Source organism: Rutidosis leptorrhynchoides, chromosome 1, assembly GCF_046630445.1.
Source record: "Rutidosis leptorrhynchoides isolate AG116_Rl617_1_P2 chromosome 1, CSIRO_AGI_Rlap_v1, whole genome shotgun sequence".
NCBI lineage: Eukaryota > Viridiplantae > Streptophyta > Magnoliopsida > Asterales > Asteraceae > Rutidosis > Rutidosis leptorrhynchoides.
The window spans coordinates 526,185,679-526,202,118 of NC_092333.1; the positions used below are offsets into that span (position 1 = coordinate 526,185,679).

Sequence of the window (16,440 nt, forward strand, 5' to 3'; positions counted from 1 at the left end):
CGAGTGTATATGGTAATTTATAGGGACGCCCAATTGTAAATCTTTATATTAACATTAATAAACTATCATTTAGTTAAACAAATATAAAACCCATTAATAGCCCATAGTCTAATTTCCACAAGTGTCGTTCTTTTGTCCAAACCCCAATTATGGTACAAAGCCCAATTACCCAATTTTAGTAATTAGCCCAACATCATGATTACTTCGGATTAAATAAGCATAATAATAACTTAGCTACGAGACATTAAATTAAAAAGGTTGAACATAACTTACAATGATTAAAAATAGCGTAGCGTTACACGGACAGAATTTCGACTTACACCCTTACAATATTCGCTAATATACCCTTATTATTAGAATTATAATTAAAATTAAAATTAAAATATAAATATAAATATTTACGTATTATGAGAGAAGAAGAAAAAGGATGATAAAAATGATCAGAATTCGGTTGGCTTTATAGGGAATTGAGTTCAGGGGTGCTCCGCGACTCGCGGCATTTTTTGCCTTCAAACTCCGCGAGTCGCGGAGTTTGAAATTACAGCTCACACAATTTGGAGTCTTTCTTGCCGACGGTTTTTATTTATTTATATAATATATAAATAATTATAAGAATTATTTAAATATTATATTATATTTATGTGCATAGTTGACTTGTAATTTTTAGTCCGTTGCGTCGAGCGTTGAGAGTTGACTCATGTCCCGGTTCCGGATTTTCGAACGTCCTTGCGTACAATTTAATATCTTGTACTTTGCGTTTTGAATCTTGTACTCTTGTAATTTCGAGACGTTTCTTATCAATAATTGGAACCTCTTTGATTGTCTTTTGTACTTTTGAGCTTTTTGGTCATTTGCGTCTTCAATTCGTCGAATCTGTCTTTTGTCTTCACCTTTTATTATTTAAACGAATATCACTTTTAAATAGAACAATTGCAACTAAAAGCTTGTCTTTCTTGAGGAATAATGCTATGAAATATATGTTCGTTTTTAGCATTATCAGTGAGACTATGATCTCACCTCGAGTGCAAGAGTAAAAAGATACTTCAACAAGTAACGTACAAAGAACAAATGCTAGTCTTGACCTAAACAAATAAGTTGTATCAATAACGGTAAACACGGTTGGTCAAAGTTGTTCAATTAGTCCTATGGCTCGTTACGACTCGATTATGTAGCATGTGAATCAAATTGTCAAGTTTCATGCAAGATACAAGTATAGAAGCAAGTTAGAAAGATTGCATAAGTATTCAGTTAAGTTTGGCTAAAAGTCAAACTTGGTCGGGTCAAAGTCAACGAAAAAGTCAACACGTTCGGGTCGGGTCTCGAACTATTTTTTTGAGGTTTTTAATCATATATGAGCATGTTAGAACAAGTTACATGTGAATCGGAGGTGCGTAGCATAGCAAACATTTTTCGTAAAATGGAAAACCAAAACAGTCACTGGCAGTGCATCTGGACGGCATCCAGATTTGCTGGACGGCATCCAGCATTGAAGGCCTGGATGACGTCCAATAATCTGGACGGCATCCAGATCTGTAGGCAGACCCTGTTTTGCTGCAACAAACAAATGCACGAACCAAAACTCAAACAATCCCAATTTATGACCCGCAAACAACCAAAACATGTATCTTATATCATCGGGAAGGTATTTTGACGAGGAAAAAGACTAAACACATTTCATCAATCAATTCAACACTTACAACAACCCAAATCACATTCAATGCTCCTCATTTATGACATTCAAGTTCAATAATCTCATTCCATGATTCGGTGATCCAATTTACACATATGATATGCCGTTTCGAAGATAATTAAACATGCAATACAACTAAACACTTACTAACAACATCTCATGTCATTTAAGGCATCAAAAGTTCATTTCAAGTTCATCAAACCCTAACCCAAAGTTCACAAAATCAATAATCAAGTTTATGAAGTTTTCTAAAGCAACCTACACATCAAATTGAAGCTAGTGATACTAGTAACATAATTAAAACATGAACTTTAACAATTTAACAACATTAACTCATCCAAAATCAAAGATTAAGCACACCCATTTCAATTGTTCATACTAGTTACTTAAAACAACAAATCGAGCAAGTAAATCATATATTCATGCTAGACACGAGCCATAGACACTAACTAACACCATTTCAAGTCAAAAACACGAATTTAGAGAAATCTAGTATTTTTAGAAACCTTACCCCAAGTAGTGAAATTGGTACCAAATCGAAGAGGATGAAGAGAGGGTCACGAAAATGTAATTTGTTTTGATGTTTGCTTCCTAGATCGAATTTAGATGATGATTTTGTGTTGAGAAGATTAGAGAGAAAGGTGAAAGTATGAAGATGGTGGTGGTGGTGAATGAATGGTGGGGAGGATACCTTGACTAGTTGACCTAGTCAAGAGTTTAGTCTCTTGGCAAGTTTAGTCCCTCAAGTTTGTTGTCGGGTGCGGGAATTAACTGAACGAATTATTTTGAATTACACGAGAGTACGGGAGACGTTATAATCTGATAATGAAAATATTAAGAATGTTAGCTAACGGAGGATACGAATCTAGATACGAAGGATATTATTAAAATAAAAAGACGGGCGTTAAAATAATTTAACGAAAAAATACTGGATGTTACAGTATGCTTTGTGAATTTTGATATAACATGTTAACCATTGTATAGAGGACTTAAAAACACTCAAGTTAAACTAGGATTTCATGTGGTTTGGATTTGTATAGCTTCCGTTATGCTTAATTGAATGAACATGAAAAACTGATTTGCTCATTATCTTGAAACTGACTTTTTAATTCATTTGAAGCAATATGATGATTAAGGACTTTGCATTTCTAGAAAATTCATATGTTGTATATGATTTTTCATCTAGGCCTTACATCAATTGGATTTGTGAAGCTTGAGTAATATGCGAATCAAAATGATAACCTGAATTCAGTCCAAATCTGTAACGTATGCACCTATAGCCTTATAGCAGGAGTTGTGGACCTTTTGAGACCTTGACCTTCTGGAATATTGAACTTGGTATGTTATGTGATATATGTATAGTTTATTGCAACCTCTGAAACTTGATACATTTTGCACACCAAGGCCATAGTTTTGATGACTACTAAATTGAGCTGAAGCAGAATGTCCAACTTGCACGAATAAACTGTACTAATTGGCTCAACAAAAGTTGCTCATTTTTGGATATGTGGTAATTTGACTTGTCCTTGAACCATGGCCACTGACCTAGCTTGATTTTCATGTCCCTAGCTCCGGTTATAGCCATTACGAGCAAGGTTTAAAAAAACGGAAACGTGCCTCGAGGCGTTTCCCCTCTGTGAGGCGAGGCGTACGCCTCGAGGCGAACCGAGCGCACGTTCGAGGTGAAGTTGACTTCTGTTGACTTTTTAATAATAAATATATATATTCTGATAAATTTTAAATAATAGGGGCTGTTACTGTCATTTTATTATAGTTTCAAGAGTGTATATTATGTTTGTTCTTATTATTAAAATTTAGTAAAAGTTTAGGGGCTCTAATTGAAATTTGATAAAAGAAAAAAGAAATTAAAATATTTTAAATATATAGAGATATCTCCGTAGATATTTTAGATCTAGATCTGAGTATCTGACATGTTCTTCTCTTCTTCCTCCCTCATCTTCTTTTTCGATGAAACCCACCGCTTCTCTTCCGATGAGACATCAACGTTACCAGGTCTAAATCTTTCTTTCCTTCCTCCCTCATCTTCTTTTTCTTTTTTATTGTTTTCCTTCCTCATCTTTTCTCCTTTCCAGCTTTTTTCTGCTAAACACAAAGAGGCGCACGCCTCACCAATCGAACCGCCTCTTCCAATAATCGATCTGCCTCAGCAAAAAAAAGCGTACGTTTAATTAGAGCAGAGAGGCGTACGTTTCAAAACGTTTTTTTCGAAAATGCACCGAGGCGCGCCTCGAGGCATACGCCTCAACCGTTTTTTAAAACCATGATTACGAGATTGGTGCGCAGTCAGAAACTGATTTAGAGAACCATAACAACACCCATTATGAAACCCGACTTGTAGATATCGTATGAGACCCTGTTATTGCTTTTTGGAAACGTTTATATGTCTAGTTGAGATCTGGAGCTTGTCATAATACCATGTATTATGTGCTATGAGATATTGTGCATTGTTTGCAACTTGTACATGAACGTTATGCTAGACGATAATCTGTGATCACATATTTGGCAAATTATGAACTGAAACGTGTTAGTTGACCTAAGTTTGACATGTTGACCAACATTTGACATGAACATACTGATGTTGACCTTAGTTGACTACTTTGACCAAGTTTGACTTTTGGTTTGACTTTGGTTGACTTTGGTTGACTTGCATGAACTAGTTGACTATATATTGACTTTCACTTTGAAACGCGTCGAGTCGAGCAATAAGACAACTTACTCTATGAAACCACTATTGTTTAAGACATAAATGTTGACCAACCTAAATACGTATACTTAGGTTGCATTACTAGGCACTAAACCGTACAAGTTACTTGCTTACTTTTGTTCAAGAGCTAATCAAAGGTGAGTCTACAGTCCCGCTTTTTACATATTTTCAGGGATGAGAATACACGCTGACTACTTACATATTTACAAATGCTTTTATGTTTGACACGAGTACTTATTATACATATTGAGTTTTGTTCACAAAGCCCCTAGCTTGAATACTTTTATTACCTTCGGGTAAGTACAATTTAGATGGACGGATCCGTTAGGTTAGACAAACCTCACCCAAACAATATTAACTGTGGTGCATTTACTTTGAACTTTATGTAAACTCGAACAAGTGTATACGTTTTTATGGGGTAAAGGGAGTGTAGTGAATACTATACTCTGGTCATTGCTAGTATTCAGGTGCTCATGGATTATGTAAACGTTTTGCAACTTGAAGTTGTACTTGTGAAATCTCCTGGTCAATGAACTTGAACTATTTTTCTGATAACTGTTTTTCAGATACTGTTACATTATTTAAACCTGTAGATTCACCAACATTATTGTTGACCTATTTTGCGTGTTTATTCTCAGGTATTAATTGCTTTAGCTGTAGAACATTGCCATTACGTAGAAGTCAAGCCAAGCACTGGGACCAGAGTTAACATTCCGTTAATGGATTTTGACGGGGTGTTATATGAATACTTTCGTGATCCTTGACACTAACAGACGTTAATCGTTTCGGTTCCACATTTCTGTTTTGCGTAAAAGTTTCACACTTCTCTTTTAGGTTTCACGTTCCGATTTTTGCATTTCATTTTCGTGTTTTGGTTTAGCCTACCGGTTCCACGTTGTGATTCCGCGTTTCGATTTCGAGTTTTGTTTTTGAGTTTAAGTTTCGTGTTTCAATTTCGCGCTTCAGTTTCGCGTTTCAATTACGGTTTTCGTGTTTTCATTCCGCATTTCAATTTTGCGTTTCGATTTCCGTGTTTTGGTCCCTGTTTCGATTCCACGTTTTCGATTTAGCGTTTAAGTTACACGTTTAGTTATGCGTTTCAATTTTGAAACACGAAACTGAAAAGTGGAAATAAAACGTGGAACTGAAACTGAAATGGAAACGTGAGCGAAAACGTGGAACTGAAACATAAACGTGGTTTGAAACGCGAAATCGAAACAAGAAATTGAAACGGAAACACAAAACTTGAATGCGAAATCGAAACACGAAATCGAAATGTGGAAACCAAAATGCCGATCTGAAACAGAAACATGATATGAAACGCGAAATATGATAAACGAAAACCTAAACGCGAAAGCGAAACGTGAAACTGAAACGCGAACTGAAAAGCAAAACTGAAATGGGAAACAGATTTGCGGAACCAAAACGATTAACGTCTGTTATCGTCAGGGACCTCCATAGTATGTACTTAACGGACTTTATTAACGCCTTTTGCGTCAGGGACCACCTAGATAATGTTGGTAAATTACAGTGACCACTAAAGTCGAAAAAAACATAGGGACTCGACGTGAAATTTGGTGTAAAACACATGGACCACCCAAGTTATTTTTTCTAGCTGTAATTAAACTATCAATATTAACTGGTATTTGCAATCTATTTATGTATATTAACGACAATTTTTGGGGTTATTGTTACAATTTTTTATTAAAAAATATTACTAAGGCTTATTTAAAGGGATGTGATCATTAAACACAACTTTGTGATTCATGTACATCTAATTACCTATTTTATCTTTAATTATTATACTTATAATGATAATGATAGTATAAGCTCAACTCCCTAAATTAATTTATAAATATAACTGTAACTTTATAAGATAAAAATATAAATATAAATTAATTAAAAAGTAGTGTTTGAGGAGAAAAAACTTTAAACCACTAAGTACTAACATTTCAGTTGGTAGGTAGAATAAAATAAAAATAAAAATAGTACTCGGTTGATATTATATCCGCACCGCCATTAGTCCTTTCTTTTGTGCCGTGGTTAATTCTTAATCAATATCTTGTACTGCAAGATTAATTATTAATTAATTAATTAAACATAAATGAATTAAAAAAAAAACACTTCACAAAAAACATGTGTATGCTATCACAATAGAGTGTTCTAACCCTGGGGCGTTACACTCGTGAAATCGGCCACTGTTATTTCGCCGATTGGTTTCTTCAATTATTCATGAACGATATGGAGATTGATTCATCTTCATCATCATCGTCTGAACCTAATTTGCATTATCTTTCCCCAAAAGATCGTATACTTAAGGTACTGCATATATCATGTGTCTGATTTTTTATTTTATTTTATTATTTTCTCTTAAGTTCTGTACCGAATTTAGGGTATTCTTAACAATTATTATAATACACAGTAATTTTTGTGAATGTGTCCATAAATTGGGGAATTTGTTACTGGTGTTACGATGATTAGTGTACCTAGGTTTAGTTTTTACTTTTTTTTGTGTGTGATTGATTACTGATATAGTTGGAATTTTAGTTAATGGATAGTATAGTTTGTATTTTTACCCTCCTTTGTTGACTAATTGTGGATTAGAGGTAGTTTGGTGATCATATATTTGACTAAAAATGTCAAAATTAGGTTTTTAGGTTTAACTGTACTCATATTGACACTGGAAATATGGGTGAGTGTTGTCTTCTGATGCTAAATGATTTCAGTTTTTTTTTGTTTTACAAGAGAACAAAATTTTTAAGTGTACATCATGTTTATTTTCTTTTTTTATAACAGAGGCTTGTCTTGATAAACGTTCCTGAAGAGTACCTGGAGCATCTGCAGTTGGGGATAATCACATATATCAAAGAGCACAAGTCACGACTACAACATGTAGTCAATGCAATTTTGCCAACTGATACTGAAATGGTGGCTGCCATGAAACCACAAGCAAACCCTACCATTGAAGATATACTACACGAAAGCATGGTTTGGTTGCAGTGGTTAATGTTCGAAGGCGATCCTAGTCACGTGCTACAACGACTGGCGTTCATGAATATTGGGCAACGTGGTGTTTGTGGGTCTGTATGGGGCAACAATGATATAGCTTACCGATGTCGAACATGTGAACATGATCCCACTTGTGCGATTTGTGTTCCATGTTTTCAAAACGGTAACCATAAAGATCATGATTATTCTATTATATACACCGGTGGTGGATGTTGTGATTGTGGGGACGTTACAGCATGGAAACGTAGTGGATTTTGTTCTAAACATAAAGGAGCCGAACAAATACAACCACTTCAAGAAGATATTGCAAAGACCTTAGGTCCTGTTTTGGATTGTCTTCTTGGTTGGTGGAATAAAAAACTAATATATGCAGAGAGTATGCATCAAATTGAGCCTTCAACTGATGATATTGCTGTACAACCAAAAACGGTCGCTGACGTGATAACATCAACGGTGGTGGGATTACTTTTGGAATTTGGTAAATGCAGTGAAAGTTTGCTTAGTTTTGTTTCTGCAAGATTATGCATGATAGACGATCTATTGGAATTTCTTGTAATGGCAGAGATGTTTTTGGTTCCGGAAGTTGTTCGGAAGCTTCAGGAGTTGCTTTTGAAATGGCTAAGTGACCCTTTCTTTAAGTATGAGTTTGCAAAGGCTTTTTTAAATTATTATCCAATGGTTATAAATGAAGCTGTAAAAGAGTGTAAGGATTCTGTTTTTAGAAAGTATTCACTACTGCCAACGTTTTCAGTACAAATTTTTACCGTCCCTACTCTGACACCCCGTCTCGTTAAGGAAATGGATCTATTGGCCATACTGTTGCAATGTTTATGCAGTATAATCAGTTGTTGTTCCCAAGATAATCGACTACTGGTATATTAAACTTCCACTAATATATTTGTTATAATTATATGTACTTTTCAATCTTTGTGTTGCATTAATACTTTGTCTTCAGGTTTCAAAATGGGGAAACTTGTACGAAACTACTCATCGTGTGGTAGAAGATATCCGATTTGTCATGAGCCATTCGACAATACCAAAATACATGACTAGTGAACGACGTGACATTTCAAGAAAATGGATGAAACTGTTGGCCTTTGTGCAGGGAATGAGCCCGCAAAAGCGAGAAACGAATATTCATATAGAAGAAGAAAACGAGAACATGCATCTGCCTTTTGTTTTTGGTCACTCTATTGCAAATATTCATGCTTTATTAGTGGCTGGAGCATTTTCAACAGAAGATGAATCATCTTCCTCTATGAATAAGCAGGATTTCGATGAACAAGATGGTGTAAGACATGCAAAAGTGGGCAGACTTTCACAAGAAAGCTCTGTGTCTGGTGTTAATGCGCGGGGTATTTCATCGAATAATGCTGATAGTGATGCAGTCCTGGCTTCAATTTCGTGGTTAATGTTCGAGTGTTTAAAAGCTATTGGAGGTTGGTTGAAAGTCGACAATACATCAGGAGCTCTTTTCAGTCCCTTTAATTCAAGATCAACCAATGCTTCTGGTAGTAATTTCTTTCATTTAAAGAGAAAACTTTCTAAGTTTAGAAAGGGAAAAGCTATTTCTGCAAGTTTCGGTGCTCATCAACGTTTGAACGGGTCAAATGACATCATTTCTGCAGGTTCTGGCGATCATCCACTGGAAGGAGAAGATCACGCAAACGAATTAGAGGTTCTGAAGTTGGCAGATTGGCCAAAATTTGAATATGATGTCAGTTCACAGGAGATATCGGTACACATTCCATTGCATCGTTTACTCTCATTGGTTTTACAAAAAGCATTGAAAAGGTTTTATGGTGATTCATCAACCAAATATGGTGATTTTTTTGGCCAATTGTTAGCTGGTTGCCATCCACATGGATTCTCTGCTTTTGTTATGGAACATCCTCTGCGTATTAGGGTTTTTTGTAGTCAAGTTCATGCTGGTATGTGGCGGAAAAACGGTGATGCTGCTATACTATCTTATGAGTGGTATCGTTCGGTTCGCTGGTAGGCAGAATAGTTTTGAATATGATCTGATAGAAGCTTCTTATAAGATTAAATTTTTTCATTTTTATTACTTTTCTCTGTTATTTTCATTGCAGGTCTGAGCAGGGTTTGGAGCTCGATTTATTTCTTCTACAGTGTTGTGCTGCCTTAGCTCCACCAGATCTTTATATTGCTAGAATCATAGAACGTTTTGGTCTATCAACGTACCTTTCCCTGAATCTGGAAAGAGATGATGAGTACGTATCTTTTTGTAAACTCTTTAGTTGTATATCTATTTGGGTTTTGTTTGTGTACTGTGTTGTATTTGATGTTTTTTATAGTAACTTAATGTGGTGATTAAAGACCTTTGTAAACTTTTGTATACACATTTTTCCCCTTTGATTTTATTAAGTTTTGTTCTTTTTTACATGTTTAGTGTATAGGATGTACCTATTGATCTTAAGACTTTTGCCGAATTGTTTGCCCCAGGTGAAGATACTTAATCCGTTTAGGTTATAATGTAACACAATTATGAATGATATTTTCAGGTATGAAGCGGTTTTAGTGCAAGAAATGTTAAATCTAATCATACAGATAGTTAAAGAAAGGCGATTTTGTGGATTAACTAAAGCTCAATGTCTGCAGCGTGAGTTAGTTTATAAGTTATCAACTGGAAACGCTACTCATAGTCAATTAGTTAAGTCCCTGCCTCGTGACCTTTCCAAAGTTGACCAATTCCATCAGATTTTGGATACTGTAGCTGAGTACTCTTATCCATCCGGGATTAAACAGGTAACTGTTTATGAGATTAACATATTTATAATGGCATTTGATGTACTAAATATAATAATCCATTGTTTTATAGGGTATGTACAAATTACGTTTGGAATACTGGAAAGAATTAGATTTGTATCATCCTCGCTGGAACTCACGGGATTTGCAAGTTGCAGAAGAAAGATACTTGCGTTTTTGTCAAGTGTCTGCATTGACCAATCAGCTTCCGAAATGGACTAAAATTTATCCCCCACTTAACGGGTTAGCTAAATTGGCCACGTGTAAAACAGTTCTACAACTCATCCGAGCTGTACTATTTTACGCACTTTTTACCGATAAGCTGATGACATCACGTGCTCCCGATGGTGTTCTTATAACAGCATTGCACTTGTTATCACTAGCATTGGACATTTGTCAAGTGCAGATCGAATCTGGTGATACTGATAATGATAATTCTATCCCTCTTTTAGCCTTTGCCGGTGAAGAAGTGTCCGCTGGGTTATACAATGGATACGACAATCAAAGCTTATTATCTCTTCTTGTTTCGTTGATGAGAATAAATCAAAAAGAAAACGTTTACGATTCTGTGGAAAACGGCGGGTTTGACCTCTCGTTTTTGATCAAGGGTCTTCTTCAGAAATTTGCAAAATTGGACTCTGGATGCCTTGAAAAACTGCTAACACTATCACCTGAAGTTGTTAATCAGCTATCTGGTTCTAAGCCGACTAGTGATAATAATACTGATAACAATACTTCCATTTCTGATAGTGATAAACGAAAGGCTAAAGCACGTGAGAGACAAGCTGCAATAATGGTCAGCTCTGTTCATTTGCTGTTTTTGTATCTGTTCTCTAATGTATACTACCAATATGAATATATTTTTTGTATTATAATATATATCTTAAATAAATGCAGGAAAAAATGAAAGCACAGCAATCCAAATTCATGGAGAGCATAAACTCAACAATAGACACTGGCTTAGTTGATTTGAATGATGTTGAAGAAAATATATCCGACGTTGCAAATGATTTAGATGAACCTGAACATGTAGTCTGCTCTCTTTGTCATGATGCCAGTTCAAAGTCTCCAGTGTCTTTTTTAATTCTTCTTCAGGTTAGTTATCCCATATATTGTTTCTACTGTTATTTTATATTTATTTTGTAAAAATTGTTTCTTAATTTTTTTATCTTGATATTAGAAATCCAAGGTGGTGAGTTTACTTGATAAAGGTCCACCGTCATGGAATAAACAAGTTAATAGATCTGGGAAGGAGCAAGTCTCTACTAGTGAGGGCACATCGAATATCGAATCGTCAAGCAGTTCAGAAACAATAACATCATCATCCGACTTAATGGAGTTAGTTCAAAATGCGATTAATGAATTCGCTTCCACCGGTCAACCAAACGAGGTTGATGCGTTCCTGGAATTCATCAAAATCCGCTTCCCATCTCTGAAACATATACATGTTCCTCAAACTTTACATGACAATAATCAACCAACCATATCTTTGGGTGATGTTATTGCATTTGAAGAAAATATGTACACACAGATTCTGGACATTATGGAAAGTGATATGCTGCAGCCAGATGTTTTAACGAAGGCAGATGATTTTACTGCTGCTGGATCTAGTTCACATTTGAGCGTTAATTCAAATGAACCCCTTTTGCTCGGAAAGTACATCGCCTCATTATCTGATGAAATTTTGAATACCCCGTCGCCCTCGGAAACTGGTGGGTCCCGCAGTAAGGCACAGACTAGCTCAGTGAATTCACAGCTTCCATATGATGGGTTTGGACCTTCTGATTGCAATGGGATTTACGTTTCATCATGTGGGCATGCTGTGCATCAGGTTTGCCTTGATCGTTATCTGCGATCACTGAAGGAAAGGTAAGATCGATCAAATATTTAATCATTACTATTATGTCAGGATCATGTTGTTGTAATATTTAATTGGAAACATTATCTGTAGATACACAAGAAGACTTGATTTTGAAGGAGGACATATCGTGGATCCAGACCAGGTATGTATTTGTTTCCTGCTGCATTTTTTTTTTTTTTTTTTTTTTTTTTTTTTTAATTTTGATGCCAATACCTTCTCACTTCTTTTCATCTGTTTGTTCAGGGGGAGTTTTTGTGCCCTGTTTGTCGTGGACTTGCAAATTCTGTTTTACCTGATATACCTAAAGAAGGAATGAAGGGCAGTGGGTTATCGAAAAGTCCCAGTTCGTTTTCTTCAGATACCATTGACGTTTTTCTCCTTAGACAGTCACTCTCTCTTTTGCACGCTGCGGCTGATGTTTCTAGGAGTGAGCTGCTCAAATCTTTCCCGGTGCAGCGGAAGGGAGGAATAGGCACAAATCTTGAATCCGCGGTTCGTTTACTACGTGAAATGTATTTCCCAGAAAATGATAAAGTTTCGGGATCAAATCGGTTACGTGACTCAACGATTATGTGGGATACACTTAAGTATTCCCTTATATCTACAGAAATTGCTGCTCGATCTGAAAAAACTTCTTCAGCTACCAATTTTAGCACTAGTGCTTTGTATGAAGAATTAAGGTCTTCCAGTGGGTTTATTTTGTCATTATTGCTAAAAATTGTTAACAGTATCCGAGTTCGAAGTTCACTTGATGTTCTCTTGAGATTAAGGGGCATCCAACACTTTGCAAAGTGTATATGTTGTCCTGATACTCTAAATGAACCACCTAGTCACGCCTACAAAGTTGGAGGTATAAGATTTGTGATGTATTTCGAAAAACTTTCTTCAAATAAATAATGTTATCTGTGAAAGTAATGGTGTTAAAATTGTTATTTTTTTCCAGACAATATGATGAGCATGTTGGAAAATGCTGATATGGGCATACGATTCCCTGATGTTCAGTTTTGGACTATGGCATCTTCCCCTGTTCTAGCCTCTGATGCTTTTTCGACTTTGATGTGGGTCCTCTTCTGTCTCCCGGTTCCATTTATGTCGTCTGAGAAATCGTTCTTACCGCTTGTTCATATGTTCTATCTTATTTCCGTTACTCAGGTTAGTCTAGCAACACGTACTTTAATATTATATGTTTCTTCTTTCTTTTAATCCATCCATTAACTTGCTAAGATTCTATTTCTTATTGTCTCTGTCTTGCAGGCTGTAATAACATCTTTGGGAAGAAATGAAACTGCTATGGATGATTTGGGTCACCATGATTCACTTATTACTGACATTTCAAAATTTGTCGGTGAACATGGTTTCTTAAATCAATATTTTGTTTCCTCATATTGTAATAATTCTCGTGATTTCAAGGACACAATTCGGTCCTTGACCTTTCCTTTCCTTAGAAGGTGTGCTCTATTGTGGAGGTTGATGAACTCTTCGAGCTTAACACCATTCAGTGGGGCCCATGCAATGGAATATACTTATGGAACAGCAGAAGAGTTTGTTGAGTATGAAGATTTGGAGAAGATGTTTAAGATTCCATCGTTAGACAACATAGTTCATGATGAGGCGTCACGTTACTTGGTCTTAAAATGGTTACATCACTTGTCTCGAGAATATGAAGTTAGCCCTCTTTCACGAGTTCTGCACCTAACCCCTGTAGTCCCATACAAGCTGATGGTCTTGCCTTACTTATACCAAGATCTCCTGCAAAGGTTCATATTATTTTTACAAAAGTTGGTTATGCTTCTATTGTGATATTGATCTTTATTAAATTTACTGGTGCTTTTGTATGTTTAGGTACATTAAACAGAAATGTGTTGACTGTGGAGCCATTCAGGATGAACCTGCATTGTGCCTGTTGTGTGGTAAATTGTGCTCGCCTAGTTGGAAGACATGCTGCAGGTTTATCTTTTGTTTATGCAGCCGTATTACTTTTTTTTTGTGTTAGTTATGGAATATTAACCAAAATTTGACATGAGTTTTTTTTGCTCTTTAGGAACAACAAGTGCCAAACCCATGCAATGTCTTGTGGCGCTGGTACTGGTGTATTTCTATTGATTAGGGTAAGTGTTGAAACATTTTGTTTCTTTAAATGCCGTTTTCTGCTTGTATGTTAAGTCCCTAGCATTACTAGCTATACGAAAGTTATAATTTATTCAATAATAGAAACATGTGTAATATAACCACCTATCCCATAAAAAGTAAGGCACAAACATTTCGTGTGAACTGCAAATAAATCTAGTTTTAATATTGTCTTCTGAAATTTGATTGGAATTTTGATGTGTAGAAAACCACAATATTACTTCAAAGATCTGCACGACAGGCGCGTTGGCCGTCTCCTTACCTGGATAAATTTGGTGAAGAGGTAATACAAACATCTTGTTATTAATTTTTTAGAAGTTTGTAGTTTGCTGATTTTTGGAAGAAGGCATTAGTAAGAAAAGAAAGACATATTCCGATAATATGATTACCAATAAGGGAACAAATGTATGTGACCGTTGGACTTTTGGATCATTACTTTATTGAAAACTTATAGCCGTACTAGAACCATATGCAGTCTCGAGTTATCTAATGAGAAGAAAGGAAAATAAATAACATAACCAACCCATTCTCGAGTTTTTGTTTTACAAAAAATAATGTAGTATTAAGGATGCCGATTATTGTTGTGCATTGTGCATGAGAATGTACATATACACGTGGCTGTTTCTTGTCATTTGTGTGTCCGCCCCTAGGCGGAGGGCACATGTGGTATAATTTGGGTGGCGGTATTATTATTCTTTTGCTTGTTGTAGACCATGCTGTATTTGCCTATTTGGACACCTGGCAATTTCGTTTCCTATTCACTATTTGTTTCAATATATTTTCTTCCGCAGGACATTGAAATGCATAGGGGAAAGCCATTATATTTGAATGAAGAACGATATGCAGCCCTAAGTCATATGGTATTACGCCCATTTCTAATTTCCGATTATAATATTTTATTTTAATATAAATTATATGTGTGTGGTTTTCTAGTTGTAAAATAGTTCTATATCCTGTGAGTCAGCAAACTCCCCTAGCCAAGGAACCCTGACTGAACTGATAATAACTTTATAAGCTTCTTTTATCTTTTTATTACTTTCAAATATAATATATTGTTGCTCTCTGTATTTGTAACTTTTTTCATTTCAGTCGTTTTACGATTACTTGGGCAATCTTTATGTTGATTCATTGCTTTTAATATTGATAATGTTGATGCCAGGTTGCTTCTCATGGACTCGATCGGAGTTCAAAAGTACTGCATCAAACATCAATTGGTGCTTTTCTAATCCTTTAGATTGGATTCGTTGTAGATGACATCTACTGGAGGTCTGTTACTCACACTCCGTTATACGTTTATTTCCTTTTCATAATGCTGTAGTTTGATATTATTATATAATAAACTTTACAAAAACCGTAACTTTCAAAACAAATGACAAGCAGTTTAGACGCATGAAAGTAACGTTAACTATGTTTGTGATATTCAGCCAGTTTATCGTTTTGGACTGGGGTTTGCCGGTATTTAGTACGAAGGTTGGATCTCATCATGCGCAAGACCACCACGTGGTTCTAAGCGGATTCCATCCACCAGCTTCTTAATCCATTTGTACAGTTGCTGTAAATAGCTACAAAAAGAACTTTTTATGCTGAAAGTCTTTATGTTGCGCTATGAATAAAAGAGATACAGCGAGGGTCGTATTAGTATGTGTTAATCTGTTATTTATTTACTGTATCATGTAGCCATAGTCTACATTCTTGTCATCTTATTTTAGTGTTCTGTTCTTCTTGGCCTTTACTTTTCAATGATGGTAGATTGATGACTGGATTTTTACTTTCTGTTATCTTTTTCAAGTTATGCTGAACCCTATAATGTCAAGTAATTGAGAAGTGTATCAGGTGAGGTGTTTTGGAATATTACTGTAAGTTACTATGTGAATATGTGATGCGTTTTTCACTCCGAGTTCTTGAAACTGAATGAATCAAACAACACAACAAATGATGTCAATTCGTCTTTAAAATGACTATGTGATATATGACGTAACGATATAATGAAATGCAAGTCATAGTGATTGTTTTCAAGTAATGAAGTAAACCAGTATAGAACACTCTCTATATTCAAGTCATATGGTAGGTCAGTTTTATTCTGACATGCTAAAGTTTAATAATGGATACATGTTAAAGTTTAACAACAGTATGGATAACTATCTCTATATTCTACCAAGCAGTTGCAGGCAAAGGGATCTGGAAGTACTAATACTAAGATTACGACATAGTAAAGGCATTTATTTCCTCACAAAACTCAAACAAAACGACATAACGGTGTTT

General features: G+C 35.5%; 1 protein-coding gene across 2 annotated transcripts; it reads left to right on the forward strand.

The window, feature by feature from the left end:
- Positions 1-6,558: 6,558 nt before the first annotated feature.
- On the forward strand, positions 6,559-16,029 carry LOC139886654 (E3 ubiquitin-protein ligase PRT6-like). Of its 2 annotated transcripts, XM_071870594.1 has the most exons (19): positions 6,559-6,734; positions 7,212-8,297; positions 8,380-8,935; positions 9,053-9,419; positions 9,515-9,655; positions 9,947-10,190; positions 10,264-10,986; positions 11,088-11,285; positions 11,371-12,059; positions 12,142-12,193; positions 12,295-12,901; positions 12,995-13,203; positions 13,306-13,808; positions 13,894-13,998; positions 14,093-14,159; positions 14,384-14,461; positions 14,970-15,038; positions 15,338-15,444; positions 15,603-16,029. In XM_071870594.1, the coding sequence occupies exons 1-18, from the start codon at positions 6,648-6,650 to the stop codon at positions 15,410-15,412; spliced, it is 5,856 nt and encodes a 1,951-aa protein (XP_071726695.1). In that variant the 5' UTR covers positions 6,559-6,647; the 3' UTR covers positions 15,413-15,444; positions 15,603-16,029. The 2 variants fall into 2 exon arrangements, with proteins under 2 accessions (XP_071726695.1, XP_071726694.1); XM_071870593.1 differs by having other exon boundaries at positions 8,380-9,419.
- Positions 16,030-16,440: the final 411 nt, after the last annotated feature.